The following is a 21,917-nucleotide window of genomic DNA, read 5'->3' as shown; positions in this document are numbered from 1 at the left end:
GTCCTTTTTCTACAAGAGTCGAAACCGGTGGCTTTGGAAGGTTCTAGTCAGAGCGGGAGATAAATCCGAATCTCAACCCATCTGAAGTCGAGCAGCCGTTTCTGTGTTTTGGGGTACAGCTGTTCCCATCATAAGTATTTCAGTAAAATCTTCCGACGAAAATAAGCAATGGCTGCACCAAAGATGCCAAATGGTGGGATGAAAAACAAAGGACGAGGGGCATATGTAGACCGTGACAAGCCAGCACAGATTCGGTTCAGTAACATCTCAGCAGGAAAAGGTAAACTACAAATACAGCATTCGTATTGCATTGTTGGACGAATAACTGACCCTGGCCCTGACGGTTGTTTGCTACAGTGAGTTTCCATAGCATCAGCTGCTGCGACACTCCCTTTGCTAATGAATGGATGCTACTGCTGGCTCAGTATGGGCAGTGTAACCGTTAGCCACAAGTTGGTACCCAGTTAGCTAGCATGACTCCACAAGAATCTGTTACAGAGCAAATCATTATTCTTTACATCGTTCATGCAGCCCCAAACACTATTGTGATCGACATTAGTGCACTAGCTAACTAGCCATCAGTGACTTAGTTTTGTTGGGACCAAGAATTGACCAAATGAGCTGTCATGAACATGCATGTGTGCGCTTGTCTGCCTCAGTAGTCAAGCAGTAAACATTGTCTAATGAATGTATCCTACTGTTAGATGGGTAGGTCTTCTTTGTGAAAGTAACACTTTTTTGGGGGTTGACAGCTGTCGCTGAATGCATCAGAACCAGCCTTGGCCCTAAGGGCATGGACAAAATGGTAATTAAATGTAACCATTTACATCAACTTCTCAACACCATCTCTCAAGGTTTGGTCATTTTGTCTGTAACTAAAAGAGGAATTGATTCTTACAGATTCAGGATGGGAAGGGTGACGTGACCATCACAAATGACGGGGCCACCATCCTGAAACAGATGCAGGTGCTGCACCCTGCAGCCAAGATGGTAAGGTTCAAGAGAAAGGACCTGGGGATATGTTCAAGTTTCTGTGCTGTCCTCTACAATTGTTGGGCCTCTTTGTCAATTTTATTTGCATTACTGCTCTAGCCATCACTAGCCGGTTACTCAACCCTGCACCTTAGAGGCTGCTGCTCTATATACATACAGTGCCTTCAGAAAGTATTCAGACCATTTGACTTTTTCCACATTTTGTTATGTTACAGCCTTATTCTATAATTGATTAAATATATTTGTTTTCAGCAGTCTACACACAATTCCCCATATGACAAAGCGAAAACAGGTTTTTAGAAATGTCTGCAAATTTATAAAAAATAAACGGATACCTTACTCAGACCCTTTTCTATGATACTCAAAATTAATTTCAGGTGCATCCTGTTTCCTTTGATCATCCATGAGATGTTCCTACAACTTGGAGTCCACCTGTTGTAAATTAAATTAATTGGACATGATTTGGAAAAGCATATACCTGTCTATATAAGGTCCCACAGTTGACAGTGCATGTCCAAGCAAAAACCAAGCCATGAGGTCGAAGGAATTGTCGTTAGAGCTCCGGGACAGGATTGTGTCGAGGCACAGATATGGGGAAAGGTACCAACACAAATTCTGCTGCATTGAAGGTCCCCAAAAACACAGTGGCCTTCATCATTCTTAAATGGAAGAAGTTTGGCACCACCAAGACTCTTCCTAGAGCTGGCTGCCTGGCCAAATTGAGCAATCGGGGGAGAAAGGCCTTAGTCAGGGAGGTGACCAAGAACCCAATGGTCATCTGACAGAGCTCTAGAGTTCCTCTGTGGAGATGGGAGAACCTCCCAGAAGGACAACCATCTCTGCAGCACCACCAATCAGGCCTTTATGGTAGTGGGTAGACGGAAGACACTTCTCAGTAAAAGGCACATGACAACCCGCTTAGTTGTCCAAAAGGCACCTAAAGACTCAGACCATGAGAAACAAGATTCTCTGGTCTGATGAAACCAAGATTGAACTCTTTGGCCTAAATGCCAAGTGTCACGTCTAGAGGAAACCGTGACAGCATCATGCTATGGGCATGTTTTTCAGTGGCAGGGACTGGAAGGCAATGATGAACAGAGCAAAGTACAGAGATCCTTGATGAAAACCTGCTCCAGAGCGCTCAGGACCTCAGACTGGGGCGACGGTTCACCTTCCAACAGGACAACGACCCTAAGCACACAGCCAAGACAACGTAGGAGTGGCTTCGGGACAAGTCTCAATGTCCTTGAGTGCCAGAGCCTGGACTTGAACCCGATCGAACTTCTCTGGAGAGACCTGAAAATGGCTGTGCAGCAACGCTCCTCATTCAAGATGACAGAGATTGAGAGGATCTGCAGAGAAGAATGGGAGAAACTCACCAAATACAGGTGTTCTAAGCCTGTAGCGTCATACTCAAGGCTAATCACTGCCAAAGATGCTTCAACAAAGTACTGAGTAAAATGGTTTGAATAGTTATGGAAATGTCGTATTTCAGTTTATTTCTAATACATTTGCAACAATTTGTTTTTGCTTTGTCATTATGGGGTATTGTGTATAGATTGATAGGGAAAACTCCTTAATAAATTGTAACTTGTCAAATTGTGGAAAAGGTTAAGGGGTTTGAATCCGATACATATCTGAATCGGACGATATTAGTTAAATGCCAACATCGGTATCGGCTGACTTTCTAGTTGAACGCCAATGTGCAAAACCAATGTCAAAGCTGTCGTGCATACCTATGATGTAATGACGCCACGTAACATTTTGCACTGTACGTACAACACGGCATTCCTAAACTAGCCCACAATGTCTGCTGTGTGGATCGAGCAGTCAACAAGTCGAGCAGTCATTTGAAAGAGTAATACCATTTCAGTGAAACAACTCGAAAGGCGAAATCCATTAACACCAAGATAATGGAATTAATTTCCCTTGACAATCAACCGTTCTGTCGTGGGTGATGTTGGCTTTCACCGACTGGTCAAGCACCGGTACACACTAAGTGCGCTGTTTTTCAGATGTTGCCCTACCGGAGTTACACAGTAATAGCGTCACTGCTATTAGCTTTACGACATACATACTATGGATGCCGTTTGGGTCTTTGCATGTCAAAAAATATACAGTAGCACTGTCAAAGCTGTACAGAAGTCTGCAAACACCGGCCACAAACGATGTTTACAATACCGCGTTGGTAATAAAGCATTGTTTGTTCAACCGCAACTTCTGGATTAATTAGCTTTAGCTTGTTACCTAGCAAGCACCCATACAACCAGCCTGAAAACAATGACCAGTAGGAACTGCATTAATTTTCATTTATTCTTATCAATGATTTAGAAATCCTTGTAAGTATTATCTAGGTTGCTACTTGTTGTTTGCCTATTGAAATTGAACTTCCATTGAAAATAAATAGCAAGCCAGCTACTTAACCCTGTTACCCATTGCTAACATTATAAGCAGCCAGCTAGCTTCATCTGGCTAGTGAGGCTCGCCCAGACCGGGTTATGTGTTGTGAAGCTAGCCACAAGGATTAGGCACAATAGTGGAATTTGCGGTTTGCTTTAAAAAAATTAAAATAATTCTCCAGATACTCAAGTTGTCTAAGGCCAGTTGTATTTCTTATTTAATTAGCACAACAGTTTTCAGCTGTGCTAACATAATTGCAAAAAAGGTTTAATGATCAATTAGCCTTTATAAATTGATAAACTTGGATTAGCTAACAACGTGCCATTGGAACACAGGAGTGATGGTTGCTGATAATGGGTTTCTGTACGCCTATGTAGATATTCTGTTAAAAATCAGCTGTTTCAGCTACAATAGTCATTTACAACATTAACAATGTCTACACTATTTCTGATCAATTTGATGTTTTAATGGACAAAATAAATTGCCTCTTTCAAAAATAAGGACATTTCTAAGTGACCCCATACTTATGAACGGTAGTGTATGACTATCATCTGCATATAGATGTGACTTTGCTGGTTCATCCCATTTCCCAAATCATTAATGAAAATTGAGAACACAGGAGCTAAACTGGAACCCTGGGGCACACCTCTATTAATCTCCAGAAAGCTAGACTTGTGATTGTCAGTATATTCCCATTGTGTTCTGTCAAAGACGGTTCCTAAACCAATTTACTGCCCCTTCACTGAGACCAATGTTTGAGTCTAGCTAGCAACAATTCATTGTCAACTGAATCGAAGGCCTTTGTGGATTATTATCTAACAGAGCAGCATAATGTTGCTTTTTTTTCAAGTGCATTAATGATGTAATTTGCCGCTGCCATAGCTGCAGTTGTGGTGCTGTGCCCCGATCTAAAGCCAGACTGAACCCCGCTCAGTATGTTCTTTTCAATTAAGAAGTTTAATTGAGTTCACTAGGGATTCAAAGACTTTGTCCAGGATAGGGAGTTTGGAGATAGGACGATAGTTATTAGTATCTGAGGGATCTCCACCCTTTAGCAGTGGGAGGACATAAGCTGATTTCCAAATGATGGGTATGGAATTGGTCGCGACAAGTTGAAAAGGTGAGCCACAGGTTCAGTAGTAATACCAGCTGCTATCTTTAAGAGGTAGGGGTCCAGGTTGTCTGGACCTGCAGACTTTTTAGTGTCTATAGCCTTTAGTGCATTATAGACCATAGTATAACAAACAGGCTCAAAGTTAAAATGATTCACGAGGGCCTATATCATAGTTGACTGTAACAGAGCTTACATTCGAGGCCTGGGCCCCACTATTATCAAAAACTGAACCAGCAGATGTGAAGTGCTTGTTAAAAATCCCTACAATATGGGCTTTATCCTTCACTTCATTAGAATCCATCATTAAATGGTCAGGAAGGCCAGAGGATACATTAGAACCTGCCACTGATTTGATTAGCTTCCAGAACTTGGTAGGGTTGTTTAGGTTCTCTGTGACTGTATTTTAAATAGTAATCTGATTTGGACTTCCTGATCAGTCCTGTGCATTTGTTTCTTAGTGCTCTGAAGGAGGCCCAGTCAACAGGAACATTTGTATGTTTAGCTTGAGCCCAAGAGATTTCTCTTTCTAATTAATTCTGCCAAGTTATCTGAAAACCAGGGATTGTCCCTTCCACTGATTCTTAATGCTTATCACAAATCGACTAATATAAAAATAGTTCCAGGCAGTGTCAACATCGGGAATCAGACTTAATATTGACAGTATGATACAGATCATGTAAGAACGCTTGCTCATCAAACTGTCTAAAATGGCTTAATTTAAAATTTTGCTTTGGTCATTTTTTTGTTGTTGGTATATCCAACACAAGTAATTGCGTAGTGATTACTGAAATCCCAGTCGTTGTGCATTTGTGAGAGGTATTCGTTAGAATGTCCAATGGCGTTGATTTGTTAGGTGCTCTGGGATTCGGTCTTGTAGGCACATTTAATTGAGCGAGATTCAGTCAGTTAATGTAAGAGTCTGATACAGATGTAAGCATGTCCCAGTTCAAATCTCCTAAAATATTGCATTGAGTCATTTAGCTTGTGCAGGACATCGGAAGAGTTAAGTGCGTCCCCCGACGCCAAGGGCTGTCTGTCACAGCCGACTACAGTGATGTGGGAGTCCTTATATAAGGTCACTTTAACCGCAAGCCATTCAAAGTGTTTAGCTTTGGTAATCAAGGGGAATTTCCGAGGTGTTAAACTCGGATATCACATAACTTGCAACCCCTCCTCCTCTACTCATCCGATCCGTTCTAAAAACCATGTACCCATCGATAGAAATCAAGTTATTTAACACATTTCTTTAGCCAAGTTTCTGAAAAAAACATTCCGTCTGCATTTGTCCTTTTAGCCCATATTGTAATCATGTCTATTTTTGGAAATAGACTTCTGACATTAACATTCAAGAGGCCAAAACCTGCTCTGTTTTTAAAATCATGAGTGGGTAGAGATTGCATGGTATCTACCGGCCCACATTACCAGAGATCAACAATAAAAGCATAACAATATATCTGTTGCCCAATGCGTGAGGACTTGGTGGAGCCAGCACCAATGTCAGTTAATAAAACGAACGAGTCTTTCGACACAGATAAAAAGTCATTCAATAGTTTGAGATTTTGGAAGTATGCCATCAAGTGTAGGTCCAGTTGCGTTTGAGGGGTACAAATGTAATTGCAGAGAGACGAGTTCCTGGTGGTATTGCCATGATGGTCTCGGAGTGTTTGCAAATTGTAGGGCATAAGGCGGCGTTAATTAATTCAGCCTATTTAATCTTGGATGGCATTGAGTAAAGAGCAGGCACAGTAACAGATACAATGCCGGTTTTAGAGGTATTTCAGCACAGCTGTGCAACGACCCGTAGACGTTGTGTAGAACAACGTAGATTTTCGCACGGTACATTAGGTTTTCCAATCCAATATCTCCTAGCCTTCAGTGTGCACCTGTGCTCGCGCAGCAGGCCTTGCGTGCAGACAGACGCTCCTGACTCGGCGAGCTCCAAATCCAGAAAGGTGTAGAAAAAAATAAAGGCCTTCTCAATCCGAAATCTTTGTACAAGTAAAATAGACAGATCTAAAAATAATAGTTGTTATATACAGCATCCACCTTCACATCAATTATTTGCTTCTGTGATCAGGGTCATTAAAACGTAACTCCTCTCAAAGATCAGACATACAAACGGACAGACTGATTGGCTACCATCTTGGATTTGACAGTGATGCAAATAGAATTATGCCATACTTTTATTTTGAAGGCTAACCACAAAGTCCACTTGTTGCTAATCCTTATTGTGGCTAGCTTCACATAGATGGGTCCGATCACCATTAATTAAGAACTGTCTTTATAAATTAGGGTTATTTTTAGCTAGCTAACTATAGCGACAAACAATGTCGTTTTGCTATGTTTTTGGGGAAGAACATTGTTTGCGTCCATGAGCTAGCTAGCTTTTATTTTTTTTTTTATGACCAGCACTGTAGGTGCGCGAGACAACTTCACCAGCATCATGGCATACGTATCGATGAATCGCTGTGACGCATGAAATATGAGTGATAGTGTGTTAACTACATAAAAAACAATGTATGCTTTAAATTGTGACATGCAGTCATATTCAGGTCCTGATTGCTCAACAAGCTTATTTGACGTTAAATATGATCTTGTTTGACACGCATTGACCCAAACGACGTTCAGTATAAATCCTGGTTGAGAATGAAACGGCTGAACAACGAAACGGCCAGTAAGTGAAAGAAATCTGTTTTCAAATGTTTTACTGGTAATGGGGACCTACGTAAATGCCAACAAAATAACGTTGTTTGTGTGTGTGTGTGACCTTTTATTTAACTGGGAAGTCGGATAAGAACAAATTCTTATTTATAATGACTGCCAAATCCGGGCGACGCTGGGCAAATTGTGCCCTGCGCTATGGGACTCCCAATCATGGCCGGATGTGATGCAGTGCCTTCTATACCCTGACTACACCGCCTGCGTCGCATGTACGAGCGTTGCAAAAATAAATTGAGGAATATGTTATTCAATTATTGCACCCACACTGCTCGCGCGCACCAACGAGCGTCTGCGTTGCCGAGGGTTGAAATAGAAGTCATTCCTATTTCTGAAGCAGATCGCGCTGCAAGTCCTGCCTCTCCCATCTCATTGGTTTATAGAAGCAGGTACCCACGTGCCATTTCCTCATTGGTTATATCCACGTGGGTGATTGAAAGACGAACTGTTTTGCCGGTCGTGTGGTAATACTATGAAAGTGTAGATGCCAATCACCATATAAGCTCAAAGATGAAAAAGCCTGGAAGGAGGAGAGATGACCAGAAACGATTCAGTTGACCGTTTTATGTGTGGATTAATTGTCGGAGTAGAGGACCTTGTGCATTTCAGGTAAAATAACAACTCAATGTTTATATCCCAGGACAAATTAGCTAGCAACAGCAAGCTAGCTAAATAGGACACATTGGCTAGCAAGTGCAAGCTAACTAGCTAAATTGCCATACACGTTTAATGCTTTTCGACCGGTCCCCAAATTAATGTCATTGGTTCAGAGTTTGTTTTGATATTTTAACCTGCGTTTGGTGGAGTGGGACAAAATAAATTTATGCCCGATGGCACACGTGCGCAGCCGGTTTGGGTTCGGTGTTAGACCGCTGCGTCCGTACGTGTAACTGTACTAGAATGCCTTAAAGGGTGCTAAAATTAAGTGCATCACTAGTCTGAATACTTCTCGAATGCACTGTAGACATGGAATCACTAGCCACTTTTAATAATCAAATTTGTTTTGGTCACATAGATGTTGTAGCGAAATGTTTGAAGTAACACAGGAGAGAAAATACTGCAGCGCACTAGTCACTAATGTTTACATACTGCTTTACTCATTTCGTATGTATTCTGTGTTTTAGTCAATGCCACTCAGACATTGCTCTTCCTAATATATATTAATTCCGTTTTTACTTTTAAGATTTGTGTGAATTGTTAGATACTACAGCACTGTTGGCGCTAGGAACACAAGCATTTCGCTACACTCGCAATGTGTTTTATGTGACCAATAAAATTTGATTTGAACATCTGGCAAGGGACTGTCATTTGAGCTATTATTCAACATTTCTTGAAGGTTATTTCTGAAAGGCACCTTTGGGGACTTTCCTCTCTAGCTTCTGTCCCTTTAAGAGATCACCAATGTCAGGAGTTTGACGCTGTGTTTTGCCTGTTTGTCTTTCAGATGGTGGAGCTGTCCAAAGCACAGGATATTGAGGCTGGTGACGGCACAACCTCGGTGGTGGTGATTGCTGGTGCCCTGCTTGACGCATGCGGCAAGTTGCTTCAGAAGGGTAAGTGACGTGGTACCAATGGCATCGTTGATGATCTCCAGGACCAGGTTTGCTGACCACTGGATTACATGAACTCCTAGACCAGAATCTGTTCTGAGTCCCTGCTGCCTAAAGCTTTAATACTAACTGCCTGTCCTCTGCTTATCCACCAGGTATCCACCCAACCACTATCTCTGAGTCGTTCCAGAAGGCGGTGGACAAGGGCGTCGAGGTGCTGACGGGCATGAGCCAGCCGGTGCTCCTGAGCGACCGTGAGACACTGCTGAACAGCGCCACCACCTCTCTGTGCTCCAAGGTGGTGTCGCAGTACTCCAGTCTGCTAGCGCCCATGAGCGTGGACGCCGTGATGCGCGTCATCGACCCGGCCACCGCCACCGGCGTGGACCTGCACGATATCCACATTGTCAAGAAGCTGGGGTGAGGAGGGAGGGGAAGGCTGGTGGGTCCAGATCATGCACTCAGTACTGTAAATTGTTCTGGATAGGAACGTCTGCTAAAGGACTAAAATGTTAGGATTACAAACAGGGTTGTTTGACGTTTTGACTTCTGGGTCATGTTCATTAGGGCACGCAACAGGAAATGTTAAAACATTTTGCAACAGAAAATGTGCTTTTCTTACTGGAAAAGTCCAGATTGTTCCTCCGTTTTGCAGTTCCTTTTCTGCCATTAGGTGCGTAATGAACATGATCCAGCAGTAGACCGTAGGCTGCTAATCTAGGATCAGTGTCGTACTAATACCATACCTTTCCTAAGGCTTTTGACAGCTTCCTACAGTTGAAAGTCAGTTTGGATAGGCACATTTTCACTCCCCAGTTCTCTCTCTGTGGGGACGTGGACATGTCTGATGTGCCAGATATATCTCAGGCGGTCAATTAGCAGAATGGCTCCACTTTGCTTTCCCTGCCAGTCACCTTCTGACAAGCTATTGCAACAAACGTAATTTTGTAATCTGCAACAAAACCATACTGATGTCCTACTTGAGTGTTTATCCTTGTGCATGGATGGACACACATTAAACTGATCTTAATCGACAATGCAAATGATTGCAGTTTTTTTCTTTTACATTTTTTTTTCTTTTGCCTTATGGTCAAGAACCTTTGTTTGGAATCAGCCAGGTAGAAACTGCTGCCCTTAGACAGATGTTCTACCCATAATGACCTGTGTTTCTCTGCAGTGGTACCATTGATGACTGTGAGCTGGTGGATGGCCTGGTGCTGACCCAGAAGGTGGTCAACTCCAGCGTGTCCCGTGTGGAGAAGGCCAAGATCGCCCTCATCCAGTTCTGCTTGTCCCCGCCGAAAACTGACGTAAGTCCATCGCAATCGCTGACTGTTTGTCTCGGTGAAATTGGTTTCCATGTTCGTCAATGTCTGTGACGTTGGACGACTAGTATTTTATCTGTTACCTTTCTTACCCCTCAATCTTCACATTCTATTACAATTGTTTTGTTATTCTGTCTCATAATTTTTGGTCCCTCATGTCGTAATCCAGATGGACAACCAGATAGTGGTGTCGGACTATGCCCAGATGGACCGTGTGCTGCGCGAGGAGCGTGCCTACATCCTCAACCTGGTCAAACAGATCAAGAAGGCGGGCTGCAACGTCCTGCTCATCCAGAAGTCCATCCTCAGGTAACACCCGGTGGCATTACGTTACATCATCACCATAATGTCATCGAATCACTTTGTCCAATTGCTCTCACAATGTCTAGAAATGTATTTATGAGTGTAGTCAGAAAGCCAAGTATTAGCACTGTTACCATGGGTTCCTCTGTATATTATACTCTTCCCATAGGTGGACCTCGTGTCTGCATGCTATCTTGATCACTGGATGACATGGTTAAAAAAATTGTTCCGTACTTCTTTCAGAGATGCTCTGAGCGATTTGGCCCTCCACTTCCTGAACAAGATGAAGATCATGGTGGTGAAGGAGATTGAGAGGGAGGACATTGAATTCATCTGCAAGGTTTAAAAAACAAAATAACATTATTGGTCTTTACTTTGTAGTTCATGATATCCTGTTACAGCCAAAGGCTGACTTTTGAATCTGAATTCACTTTGCCCCCCACCTTGCACCCCTACAGACCATTGGCACCAAGCCCATCGCCCACATTGATCAGTTCCTTCCCGAGATGATGGGCACCGCTGAGCTGGCAGAGGAGGTCAGCCTGGATGGCTCTGGCAAGCTGGTCAAGGTATGCTAATTCACTTTAACTAATCTCAATCTGGCTCAAACTCTCCCAGGCTTGGATACGAGACTGCTTTCTTGCTGCTATCACATCTATGCAAGAAAAGACTCTTATTCTAATGACAATACCCTTGGAATGTGTTGTGGTAGGCATTGCATGTAGCCTGTGTATTCCAACCTCCATGAATGGAAAAATTAAAGTTCTTTGCTGTAAATGTTAATTGTAATATCGTTTTGAATGTTTTAGAAAAGCTTATTCTAAGATGACTTTGGCATGCGTCTGATTGCCATTTCCCATTGAAAGTCAATTAATGCTGTTTCTATCTGGCCTGTTCCCCTCCATAGATCACAGGCTGCACCAGCCCCGGTAAGACGGTGAGCATCGTGGTGCGCGGATCCAACAAGCTGGTGATCGAGGAGGCGGAGCGCTCCATCCACGACGCTCTGTGTGTCATCCGCTGTCTGGTGAAGAAGAGGTATGGTACTGCAGCCACTCTGGTCAGCTGTCTGAGCAACAATGGCCTCTCTAGATGCATGCAGTGACGATGTGGAATAATTACATAGAAAAGTAAGCACAAGTCCCTCTAAGCTTTGCCCACTCGTTGCTGTCTGTGTCACAAGTGGCCATTTCCGGGGGACAGAGCAACCCTCTCTTCAACCTGGGCCAGGGACTTCACCCCTGGCTCTGGACCTGTTGAGAGGAACATACTACTCTGAAGGACTGCAAATACACCTAAAATGGCTGTGATGGATGTGCATTTTGTCCTTTTTAAACAGCTTAACAGACCTTGTGATCCCAATAGATCTTGAAACCAAACATTGATATTTCTGTTTTGATATCAACCATTTTGTCAGATCTAAAATGCCGCATTTTTATAACAGGAGGGGAGGGGGGCACCAAAGTATCTACCAGCTTACCAGTCATTTGCAATAAACTATTTTCTATGCAGTCATTAAATTCCTTGTTTGGGTAACTTATGTACAGTACCATTCAGAAGTTTGGACTCAAGGGTTCTTTATTTTTACAATTTTTTACATAGTAGAATAATAGTGAAGACATCAAATATGAAATAACACATGGAATCATCTAGTAACCAAGAAAGTGTTTCTTAATATCATTTTTTTGTTTAACAAAGTAGCCACCCTTTGCCATGACAGGTTTGCACACTCTTGGGATTCTCTCAACCAGTTTAATGAGGTAGTCACCTGGAATGCATTTCAATTAACAGGTGTGCCTTGTTTTAAAAGTTAATTTGTGGAATTTCTTTCCTTAATGCGTTTGAGCCAATCAGTTGTGTTGTGACAAGGTAGGGGTGGTAAACAGAAGAAAAAAGTCCATATTATGGCAAGAACAGCTCAAATAAGCAAAGGGAGACGACAGTCCACCATTACTTTAAGGTCAGTCAATGTAGATAATTTCAAGAACTTTGAACGTTTCTTCAAGTGCAGTCGCAAAAAACATCAAGCGCTATGATGAAACTGGCTCTCATGAGTACCGGCACAGGAAAGGAAGACCCAGAGTTACCTCTGCTGCAGAGGATAAGTTCATTAGCGTTACCAGCCTCAGAAATTGCAGCCCAAATAAATGCTTCACAGAGTTCAAGTAACAGACACATCTCAACATCAACTGTTCAGAGGAGACTGTGAATCAGGCCATCATAGATGAATTGCTGCAAAGAAACTAAAAGGACATCAATAAGAAGAGACTTGCTTGGGCCAAGAAACACGAGCAATGGACATTAGACCGGTGGAAATCTGTCCTTTGGTCTGAGTCCAAATTTTAGGTTTTTGGTTCCAACCGCCGTGTCTTTGTGAGACGCAGAGTAGGTGAAAGGATGATCTCTGCATGTGTGGTTCCCACTGTGAAGCATGGAGGTGGTGTTGGGGTGCTTTGCAGGTGACACTCAGTGATTTTATTTAGAACACTTCACCAGCATGGCTACCACAGCATTCTGCAGCGTTAGCCCAAACCAGATGGGATGGTGTATCATTTGTTTTTCAACAGGACAATGACCCAACACACTTCCATTTGATTCACTATTTTGGTTACTACATGATTCCATATGTGTTATTTCATAGTTTTGATGTCTTCAGTATTCTACAATGTAGAAAATAGTAAAACTAAATTGACTCTCAAATGAGTAGGTGTCTAAACTTTTGAATGGTTCTATATATTGGTGGGGTGCATCTCAATCCCGTATCCTTCACTCAATCTGCACCTATCTGAAAATGTAGGATATGTTTGCACTATACCCTAGAGCTGGGATGATAAACCAAAAATGCTACAACGTTTAAACTATCAGTTTTATAGGGGTAATACAAACTATGGTTCACATAATGTTGTACATTTATTGTTAGCATATTAAGTCAATTTATTGCAATATGGATTTTTGTCCATATCGCCCAGCTCTACTACAGCCTAATTGATATTTGCTGTCACTAGTTTAACATCAGAATGGAGCATAAGTCATTTTTGTAGAATCTCTTTCCCTTGACTGATGCCTTTTTTCTCTCCCTCTCAGGGCTCTGATCGCCGGTGGCGGCGCCCCTGAGATCGAGCTGGCCCTGCGTCTGGCTGAGTACTCCCGCACGCTGCCAGGCATGGAGGCTTACTGCGTGAGGGCCTACGCAGACGCCCTGGAGGTGGTGCCGTCCACACTGGCCGAGAACGCTGGCCTCAACCCCATCTCCACTGTCACAGAGCTCCGCAATAGGCACGCCCAAGGCGAGAAGACTGCCGGGATCAATGTCCGCAAGGTACGGCCCTGCCACGCTCTCCTAGATTCTGTTTGGTTTTATACTTCACCCTGCCATAGTTGGTTCTCAGGATGCAATGTTGAACATTCAGATTTAGAACAAATGTGACTTGTCTCGTGAGGCTAGAGTCACGCCTTGACAACACCTCATTGTCCTGGTGTGCTCGCAGTAAACTTATTTGCCTATTCATTGACTAGTCTCTTGTGGCCCAGCCATTCACCAGCTCGATACAGAACCTCCATTTTGACAGTTTGTCATTAAGATTTACATTACTGCAGTTGCGTACCAGATGGGCTTTCCTGTGGCTCAGTTGGTAGAGCATGGTGTTTGCAACGCCAGGGTTGTGGGTTCGATTCCCACGGGGGGCCAGTACAAAAACAAAAAATGCATGTAATTAAATGTATGCAATCACGACTGTAAGTCGCTCTGGATAAGAGCGTCTGCTAAATGACTAAAATGTAAATGTAAAATATGCGATTGTCTATCATGTGGAATAGGGTATTGACTCGTTTCCCCATTCCTCTCCCTCTCTCAGGGCGGTATCTCCAACATTCTAGAAGAGCTGGTGGTGCAGCCTCTGCTGGTGTCTGTCAGCGCTCTGACCCTCGCCACCGAGACGGTCCGCAGCATCCTCAAGATTGACGACGTGGTAAGAGACCAGACAACCCTCTGGTGTCACTAGTGGAGATCTGCCCTCTCATTCAACCTGCATTATATCTTGTATACCCATTTTAGTATGGAACACAGCAGCAGAAAAAACACACAACACTATATAAATTGCTCTAATAATTGAAAGCCCCCCCCCTCCTTTCACTTAAACTGTGTCCTTATAAGGTAATAAGATGTTCCCCTTTCTTGCAGGTGAACACCCGATAAGGAGTTACGAGGAGATTTGTGGATGTAGCAAGAACCCAGCCTGTTACTGCACATGCTTGTGCCACAAGGAGTCATAGGACCGGCAGCTTGCTAAGACCCGTATGTCCAGAAGTCCTCTGTAGTTGACGCATTCTGTAATTTAATAAAACAGTTGTTTTTTGACACTCCATGTCTTGTTTTTGTTGTGTACTTATTCCTTGGGCTCCCTCAGTGACCGACCCCACTGACCAGCGGTTCATCTTTAAATCTCAGGCTAGTGTCATGACCCCAAAGGCATGGTGTTAACGGCAACTTTCCCCATATACACTACCGTTCAAAAGTTTGGGGTCACTTAGAAATGACCTTGTTTGAAAGAAAAGAAAAATATATAGTTTTTGTCCATTTTAAAATAACATCAAATTGATCAGAAATAGTGTAGTCATTGTAAATGACTTGTAGCTGGAAACAGCTTTTTTTAAATTGAATATCTACATAGGCTTATGGGAGGCCCATTATCAGCAACCATCACTCCTGTTCCAATGGCACTTTGTTAGCTAATCCAAGTTTATCATTTTAAAAGGCTAATTGATCATTACAAAACCCTTGTTAGCACAGCTGAAAAATGTTGTGCAGATTTAAAGAATTAATAAAACTATAATTTAGACTAGTATCTGGAGCTTCAGCATTTGTGAGTTTGATTACAGGCTCAAAGGCCAGAAACAAAACTTCCTTCAAACACGTAAGACTATTCTTGATCTGAGAAATGAAGGCTATTCCATGTGAGAAATTGCCAAGAAACTGAAGATCTTGTACAACGCTGTGTACCACTCCCTTCACAGAACAGCGCAAACTGGCTCTTACCAGAGTAGTGGGAGGCCCTGGTGCACAACTGAGCAAGAGGACAAGGACATCGGTGTCTAGTTTGAGAAACAGACGCCTCACAAGTCCTCAACTGGCAGCTTCATTAAATGGTACCCGCAAAACACCAGTCTCAACGTCAACAGTGAAGAGGCGACTCCCGGATGCTGGCCTTCCAGACTGCTCCACTGTCTGTGTTCTTTTACCCATTTTAAACAATTTATTAATATTGGCCAGTGAAAGATGCGGCTTTTTCTTTGGAACTCTGCCTAGAAGGCCAGTAAAAAAATTATTCTCAGCTAAATGTCAGGAACAGAACATAATAGCATCCCAATTCATAGGCCTACACTACAAATTAAACATTTTAACACATCTGGTTAGGTTATATAATCAGTTAAATGTCAATAACATAGCCTAATATGATTACATTGATATAATCAATGTCTCTGTTTATTTTTGTGTGTATTGATTGGAGGAAAAACATCTTGCAGTCAAAATAAAATGTTGGACTGAAAACGTCTCAAAAGAAAGGAGGGTAATGAAAATAGAAGTTCCAGGGAAGAATGGACAGATGAATAGGCATTCTTAACATATTTCTCCAACATCAAACCAGTGTCTTGTTTGCAATGCTGACATGCCTAGTTAAATAAAGGTGAAATAAAAAAATTAAATAAATTGCTGTTTGCAAATAATTTCATCTTAAACATCCTTAGGAATGTAAGGATGGCACTTTCAAAAGTTACCTCGCGTGCAAATACAGGAGGTCCCTTACTGGGCAGAAAGGAATTGTACTTAAACCCCTGCATCGGAGAGTTACTATGTTGCAATCACTATGCAGCCAGCTGCCTATAGTAGGAAACAGAGCCTCTTACTAATAATGACACATTGCACAAACTCACAATTGTTACAATTACAATAGAAATAACACGTTAACATATAATTTAATATTCCTGTAGAACTGTAAAAAGAGTGAGATCGTTTGAGCTTTGGAAACAAGTGCTTTCATAAATGCATAGCGGGCCTCGTTTTGCTGGATAAGATTGCAATAAGTTTTCTGTCAATGACCCAGCCTTAATGACTTTTGTTTATTTACATGCCAATTTTGATTGTCCATCATTTTCAGCATTTCTTCATTTCGTGGCCCGCCTAGTGGCCTCTCCTCTGCTGTGGTGCTGCATTGCAGTCAGCGATGTTTTCTGTCCACGGTCCTGAAATCAAATCAAAGATACCCAGCATTTCCACAAACTTCAGTAAGTTCCCATTATTTGGCTCGTTCAGCCTGTCCGTGGTCCCACGTAGCGCAATATTCTGGGTGGTTATTAACAGAGCTATGAGCTTCTGCAGCATCTGCTGCAAATGGAGAGTATCTCCGTCAATAGCCCGTTGGGCTTGGGCATCGATAGTTTGCTTGGACACCGGCCTGATCTGCAGTTCCTTCCACCTCTGGAAACTGTCTAGGCGGTCATGCGACTTCTCATGCGAACTGATGAGGTGGCACAGATTCTTCCAGTCCCTGGTGTGAAAAAGATTTGCAGCTAAAACAGAAGGCTGCATCGTTTTGCTTGGAATAAACGAGCCATGGTATCGCCACTCTCTCCCCGTTCCCCATCCTCCTATTGTAGTGGGCCACCAAAAAATATTAGTGCCTCTCATCGCTTGGGAAATTCCCCTCCTAATCCTGAGGTGGCCCAGCCGGCCATAACATATCCTGTAAAGATCCATTCATATATTTTGGTACATCATATATTTTGAAACATTTCAGCCGCAAATCTCTTTGGCTTAGAGATTGTGCCTCTTTTTTAATGAGTTTTTAAAAATATATATTCTCTTCCTGATAGTTTTTATCTCTTAGAATGTCTGTAGCTTACTTTTATCTGAAATTATTTCCACTAGTACAGTGAGGGGGGGAAAAGTATTTTATCCCCTGCTGATTTTGTACGTTTTCCCACTGACAAAGAAATGATCAGTCTATAATTTTAATGGTAGGTTTATTTGAACAGTGAGAGACAGAATAACAACAAAAATATCCAGAAAAACACATGTGAAAAATGTTATAAATTGATTTGCATTTTAATGAGGGAAATAAGTATTTTACTCCCCATCCATCAAAGATTTCTGGCACCCAGGTGTCTTTTATACAGGCAATGAGCTGAGATTAGGAGCACACTCTTAAAGGGAGTGCTCCTAATCTCAGTTTGTTACCTGTATAAAAGACACCTACCTGTCCACAGAAGCAATCAATCAATCAGATTCCAAACTCTCCACCATGGCCAAGACCAAAGAGCTCTCCAAGGATGTCAGGGACAAGATTGTAGACCTACACAAGGCTGGAATGGGCTACAAGACCATCGCCAAGCAGCTTGGTGAGAAGGTGACAACAGTTGGTGCGATTATTCGCAAATGGAAGAAACACAAAATAACTGTCAATCTCCCTCGGCCTGGGGCTCCATGCAAGATCTCACCTCGTGGAGTTCCAATGATCATAAGAACTAGAGGTCGACTGATTATGATTTGTCAACGCCGATACCGATTATTGGAGGACCAAAAAAATCCGATGCCGATTAAGACAATTTTTTACATTTATTTATTTGCAATAATGACAATTACAACAATACTGAATGAACACTTATTTTAACTTAATATAATACATCAATAAAATCAATTTAGCCTCAAATAAATAAGGAAACAGGTTTAATTTGGTTTAAATAATGCAAAAACAAAGTGTTGGAGAAGAAAGTAAAAGTGCAATATGTGCCATGTAAAAAAGCTAACGTTTAATTTCCTTGCTCAGAACATGAGAACATATGAAGGCTGGTGGTTCCTTTTAACATGAGTCTTCAATATTCCCAGGTAAGAAGTTTTAGGTTGTAGTTATTATAGGAATTATAAGACTATTTCTCTCTATACGATTTGTATTTCATATACCTTTGACTATTGGATGTTCTTATAGGCACTTTAGTATTGCCAGTGTAACAGTATAGCTTCCGTCCCTCTCCTCGCTCCTACCTGGGATTGAACCAGGAACACATCGACAACAGCCACCCTCGAAGCAGCGTTACCCATGCAGAGCAAGGGGAACAACCACTCCAAGTCTCAGAGCGAGTGACGTTTGAAACGATATTAGCGCGCACCCGCTAACTAGCTGGCCATTTCACATCAGTTACACCATCCTAATCTTGGGAGTTGATAGGCTTGAAGTCATAAACAGCGCAATGCATTGCGAAGGGCTGCTGGCAAAACGCACGGAAGTGCTGTTTTGAATGAATGCTTACGAGCCTGCTGGTTCCTACCACCGCTCAGTCAGACTGCTCTATCAAATCATAGACTTAATTATAACATAATAACACACAGAAATACGAGCCTTAGGTCATTAATATGGTCGAATCCGGAAACTATCATCTCGAAAACAAAACGTTTTTTCTTTCAGTGAAATACAGAACCATTCTGTATTATCTAACGGGTGGCATCCCTAAGTCTAAATATTCCTGTTACATTGCCCAACCTTCAATGTTATGTCATAATTACGTAAAATTCTGGCAAATTAGTTCGCAACGAGCCAGGCGGCCCAAACTGTTGCATATACCCTGACTCTGCGTGCAATGAACGCTAGAGATGTGACACAATTTCATGTTAGCAGGCAATATTAACTAAATATGCAGGTTTAAAAATATATACTTGTTTATTGATTTTAAAGAAAGGCATTGATGTTTATGGTTTGGTACATTGGTGCAACGACAGTGCTTTTTTCGCGAATGCGCTTGTTAAATCATCACCTGTTTGGTGAAGTAGGGTGTGATTCGATGACAAATTGACAGGCACCGCATCTTTTATAAGCAACATAAGACACGTTAGATGAACTAGTAATATCATCAACCATGTGTAGTTAACTAGTGATTATGTTAAGATTGATAGTTTTATATAAGATAAGTTTAATGCTAGCTAGCAACTTACCTTGGCTTCTTGCTGCCCTCACGTAACAGGTAGTCAGCCTGCCATGCAAGCTCCTCGTGGAGTGCAATGTAAGGCAGGTGGTTAGAGCGTTGGACTAGTAACCGGAAGGTTGCAAAAACGAATCCCTGAATCCCCCCTGAACAAGGCAGTTAACCCCTGTTCCTAGGCCGTCATTGAAAATAAGAATGTGTTCTTAATCTGACTTGCCTAGTTAAATAAAAGGTGTAAAAAAATAAAAATAATAATAACATATATTTTTTTAAATCGGCAAATCGGTGGCCAAAAATACCGATTACCGATTGTTATGAAAACTTGAAATCGGCCCTAATTAATCGGCCATTCCGATTAATCGGTCGACCTCTAATAAGAACGGTGAGGAATCAGCCCAGAACTACACGGGAGGATCTTGTCAATGATCTCAAAGCAGCTGGGACCATAGTCACCAAGAAAACATTTGGTAACACACTACGCCGTGAAGGACTGAAATCCTGCAGCGCCCGCAAGGTCCCCCTGCCCGTCTGAAGTTTGCCAATGAACATCTGAATGATTCAGAGGACAACTGGGTGAAAGTGTTGTGGTCAGATGAGACCAAAATGGAGCTCTTTGGCATCAACTCAACTCGCCGTGTTTGGAGGCGGAGGAATGCTGCCTATGACCCCAAGAACACCATCTCCACTGTCAAACATGGAGGTGGAAACATTATGCTTTGGGGGTGTTTTTCTGCTAAGGGGACAGGACAACTTCACTGCATCAAAGGAACGATGGACGGGGCCATGTACCGTCAAATCTTGGGTGAGAACCTCCTCTCAGCCTGGGCATTGAAAATGGGTCGTGGATGGGTATTCCAGCATGACAATGACCCAAAACACACGGCCAAGGCAACAAAGGAGTGGCTCAAGAAGAAGCACATTAAGGTCCTGGAGTGGCCTAGCCGGTCTCCAGACCTTAATCCCATAGAAAATCTGTGGAGGGAGCTGAAGGTTCGAGTTGCCAAACGTCAGCCTCAAAACCTTAATGACTTGGAGAAGATCTGCAAAGAGGAGTGGGACAAAATCCCTCCTGAGATGTGTGCAAACCTGGTGGCCAACTACAAGAAACGTCTGACCTCTGTGATTGCCAACACGGGTTTTGCCACCAAGTACTAAGTCATGTTTTGCAGAGGGGTCAAATACTTATTTCCCTCATTAAAATGCAAATCATTGTTTGACATGTGTTTTTCTGGATTTTTTGTTGTTATTCTATCTCTCACTGTTCAAATAAACCTACCATTAAAATTATAGACTGATCATTTCTTTATCAGTGGGCAAACGTACAAAATCAGCAGGGGATCAAATACTTTTTCCCCCTCAATGTAGCATGCTAATATTATCAGGCTAGGTTAGGCTACTGCCTTAATCACTAATCCTCTTCATCACACACAAACATTGAAATACTATAGTTAAATTGGCAGATTCATTTTTATCAATGTTTCACAATTGGATAATCCTGTAAAAACACGCATATCACCATTGCTACCAAGGATACTGGGAGTGAACTTCGCGAGAAACAGGAATGGGGTGGGGGCTGGAACTGCAGCAACCGCTACCAGCTGGTGGCTGGAGGCAAGGCAACCGCCTATGGGGGGGGGCAAGGCAACCGCCTAATGGGAGGGCCAGCCCTGGTGCCGGATGAGAGGAGCGAGAAGCGAACTGCTCCTAATGGCGATGCCTTAGCAAGCAGCGCTGCTTATCTCGCCAGTTCAGCATCAGCACCGGCACTTCCAGTAGCTTCCAGTAGATCCTCGTTTGCTAAGTCAAACGACACCGCTGGTCCTGCTCACACTGCCCTACCCTGTGCTTTGACCTCTTTCTCCCCTCTCTCTCCAGATGAAATCTCGCGTCTTGTGACGGCCGGCCGCCCAACAACCTGCCCGCTTAACCCTATCCCCTCCTCTCTTCTCCAGACCATTTCCGGAGACCTTCTCCCTTACCTCACCTCGCTCATCAACTCATCCCTGACCGCTGGCTATGTCCCTTCCGTCTTCAAGAGAGCGAAAGTTGCACCCCTTCTGAAAAAACCTACACTCGATCCCTCCGATGTCAACAACTACAGACCAGTATCCCTTCTTTCTTTTCTCTCCAAAACTCTTGAACGTGCCGTCCTTGGCCAGCTCTCCTGCTATCTCTCTCAGAATGACCTTCTCGATCCAAATCAGTCAGGTTTCAAGACTGGTCATTCAACTGAGACTGCTCTTCTCTGTGTCATGGAGGCTCTCCGCACTGCTAAAGCTAACTCTCTCTCCTCTGCTCTCATCCTTCTAGACCCATCTGCTGCCTTTGATACTGTGAACCATCAGATCCTCCTCTCCACCCTCTCCGAGTTGGGCATCTCCGGCGCGGCCCACGCTTGAATTGCGTCCTACCTGACAGGTCGCTCCTACCAGGTGGCGTGGCGAGAATCTGTCTCCGCACCACGTGCTCTCACCACTGGTGTCCCCCAGGGCTCTGTTCTAGGCCCTCTCCTATTCTCGCTATACACCAAGTCACTTGGCT

The 21,917-nt window shown here is 42.9% G+C and overlaps 1 protein-coding gene and 1 non-coding gene across 2 annotated transcripts; both read left to right on the top strand.

Moving 5' to 3' along the window:
• The first annotated feature begins 5 nt into the window (after nucleotides 1-5).
• On the top strand, nucleotides 6-14,762 carry tcpd (T-complex protein 1 subunit delta). Its single transcript, NM_001140010.1, has 13 exons — nucleotides 6-280; nucleotides 753-805; nucleotides 901-990; nucleotides 8,670-8,778; nucleotides 8,931-9,195; nucleotides 9,953-10,085; nucleotides 10,270-10,409; nucleotides 10,647-10,743; nucleotides 10,862-10,972; nucleotides 11,311-11,441; nucleotides 13,488-13,722; nucleotides 14,258-14,371; nucleotides 14,584-14,762. Exons 1-13 carry the CDS (start codon nucleotides 169-171, stop codon nucleotides 14,596-14,598), a joined length of 1,605 nt encoding a protein of 534 aa, NP_001133482.1. The 5' UTR covers nucleotides 6-168; the 3' UTR covers nucleotides 14,599-14,762.
• On the top strand, nucleotides 11,557-11,674 carry LOC123739880 (small nucleolar RNA SNORA26). Its single transcript, XR_006767985.1, has one exon. It is a non-coding gene; the product is annotated as a small nucleolar RNA SNORA26 (small nucleolar RNA).
• Nucleotides 14,763-21,917: the final 7,155 nt, after the last annotated feature.

This window comes from Salmo salar, chromosome ssa02 (genome assembly GCF_905237065.1).
Source record: "Salmo salar chromosome ssa02, Ssal_v3.1, whole genome shotgun sequence".
Taxonomy (NCBI): domain Eukaryota; kingdom Metazoa; phylum Chordata; class Actinopteri; order Salmoniformes; family Salmonidae; genus Salmo; species Salmo salar.
The sequence above is the reverse complement of the archived record's forward strand: the minus strand, read 5'-3'. Positions and strand labels throughout refer to the sequence as shown.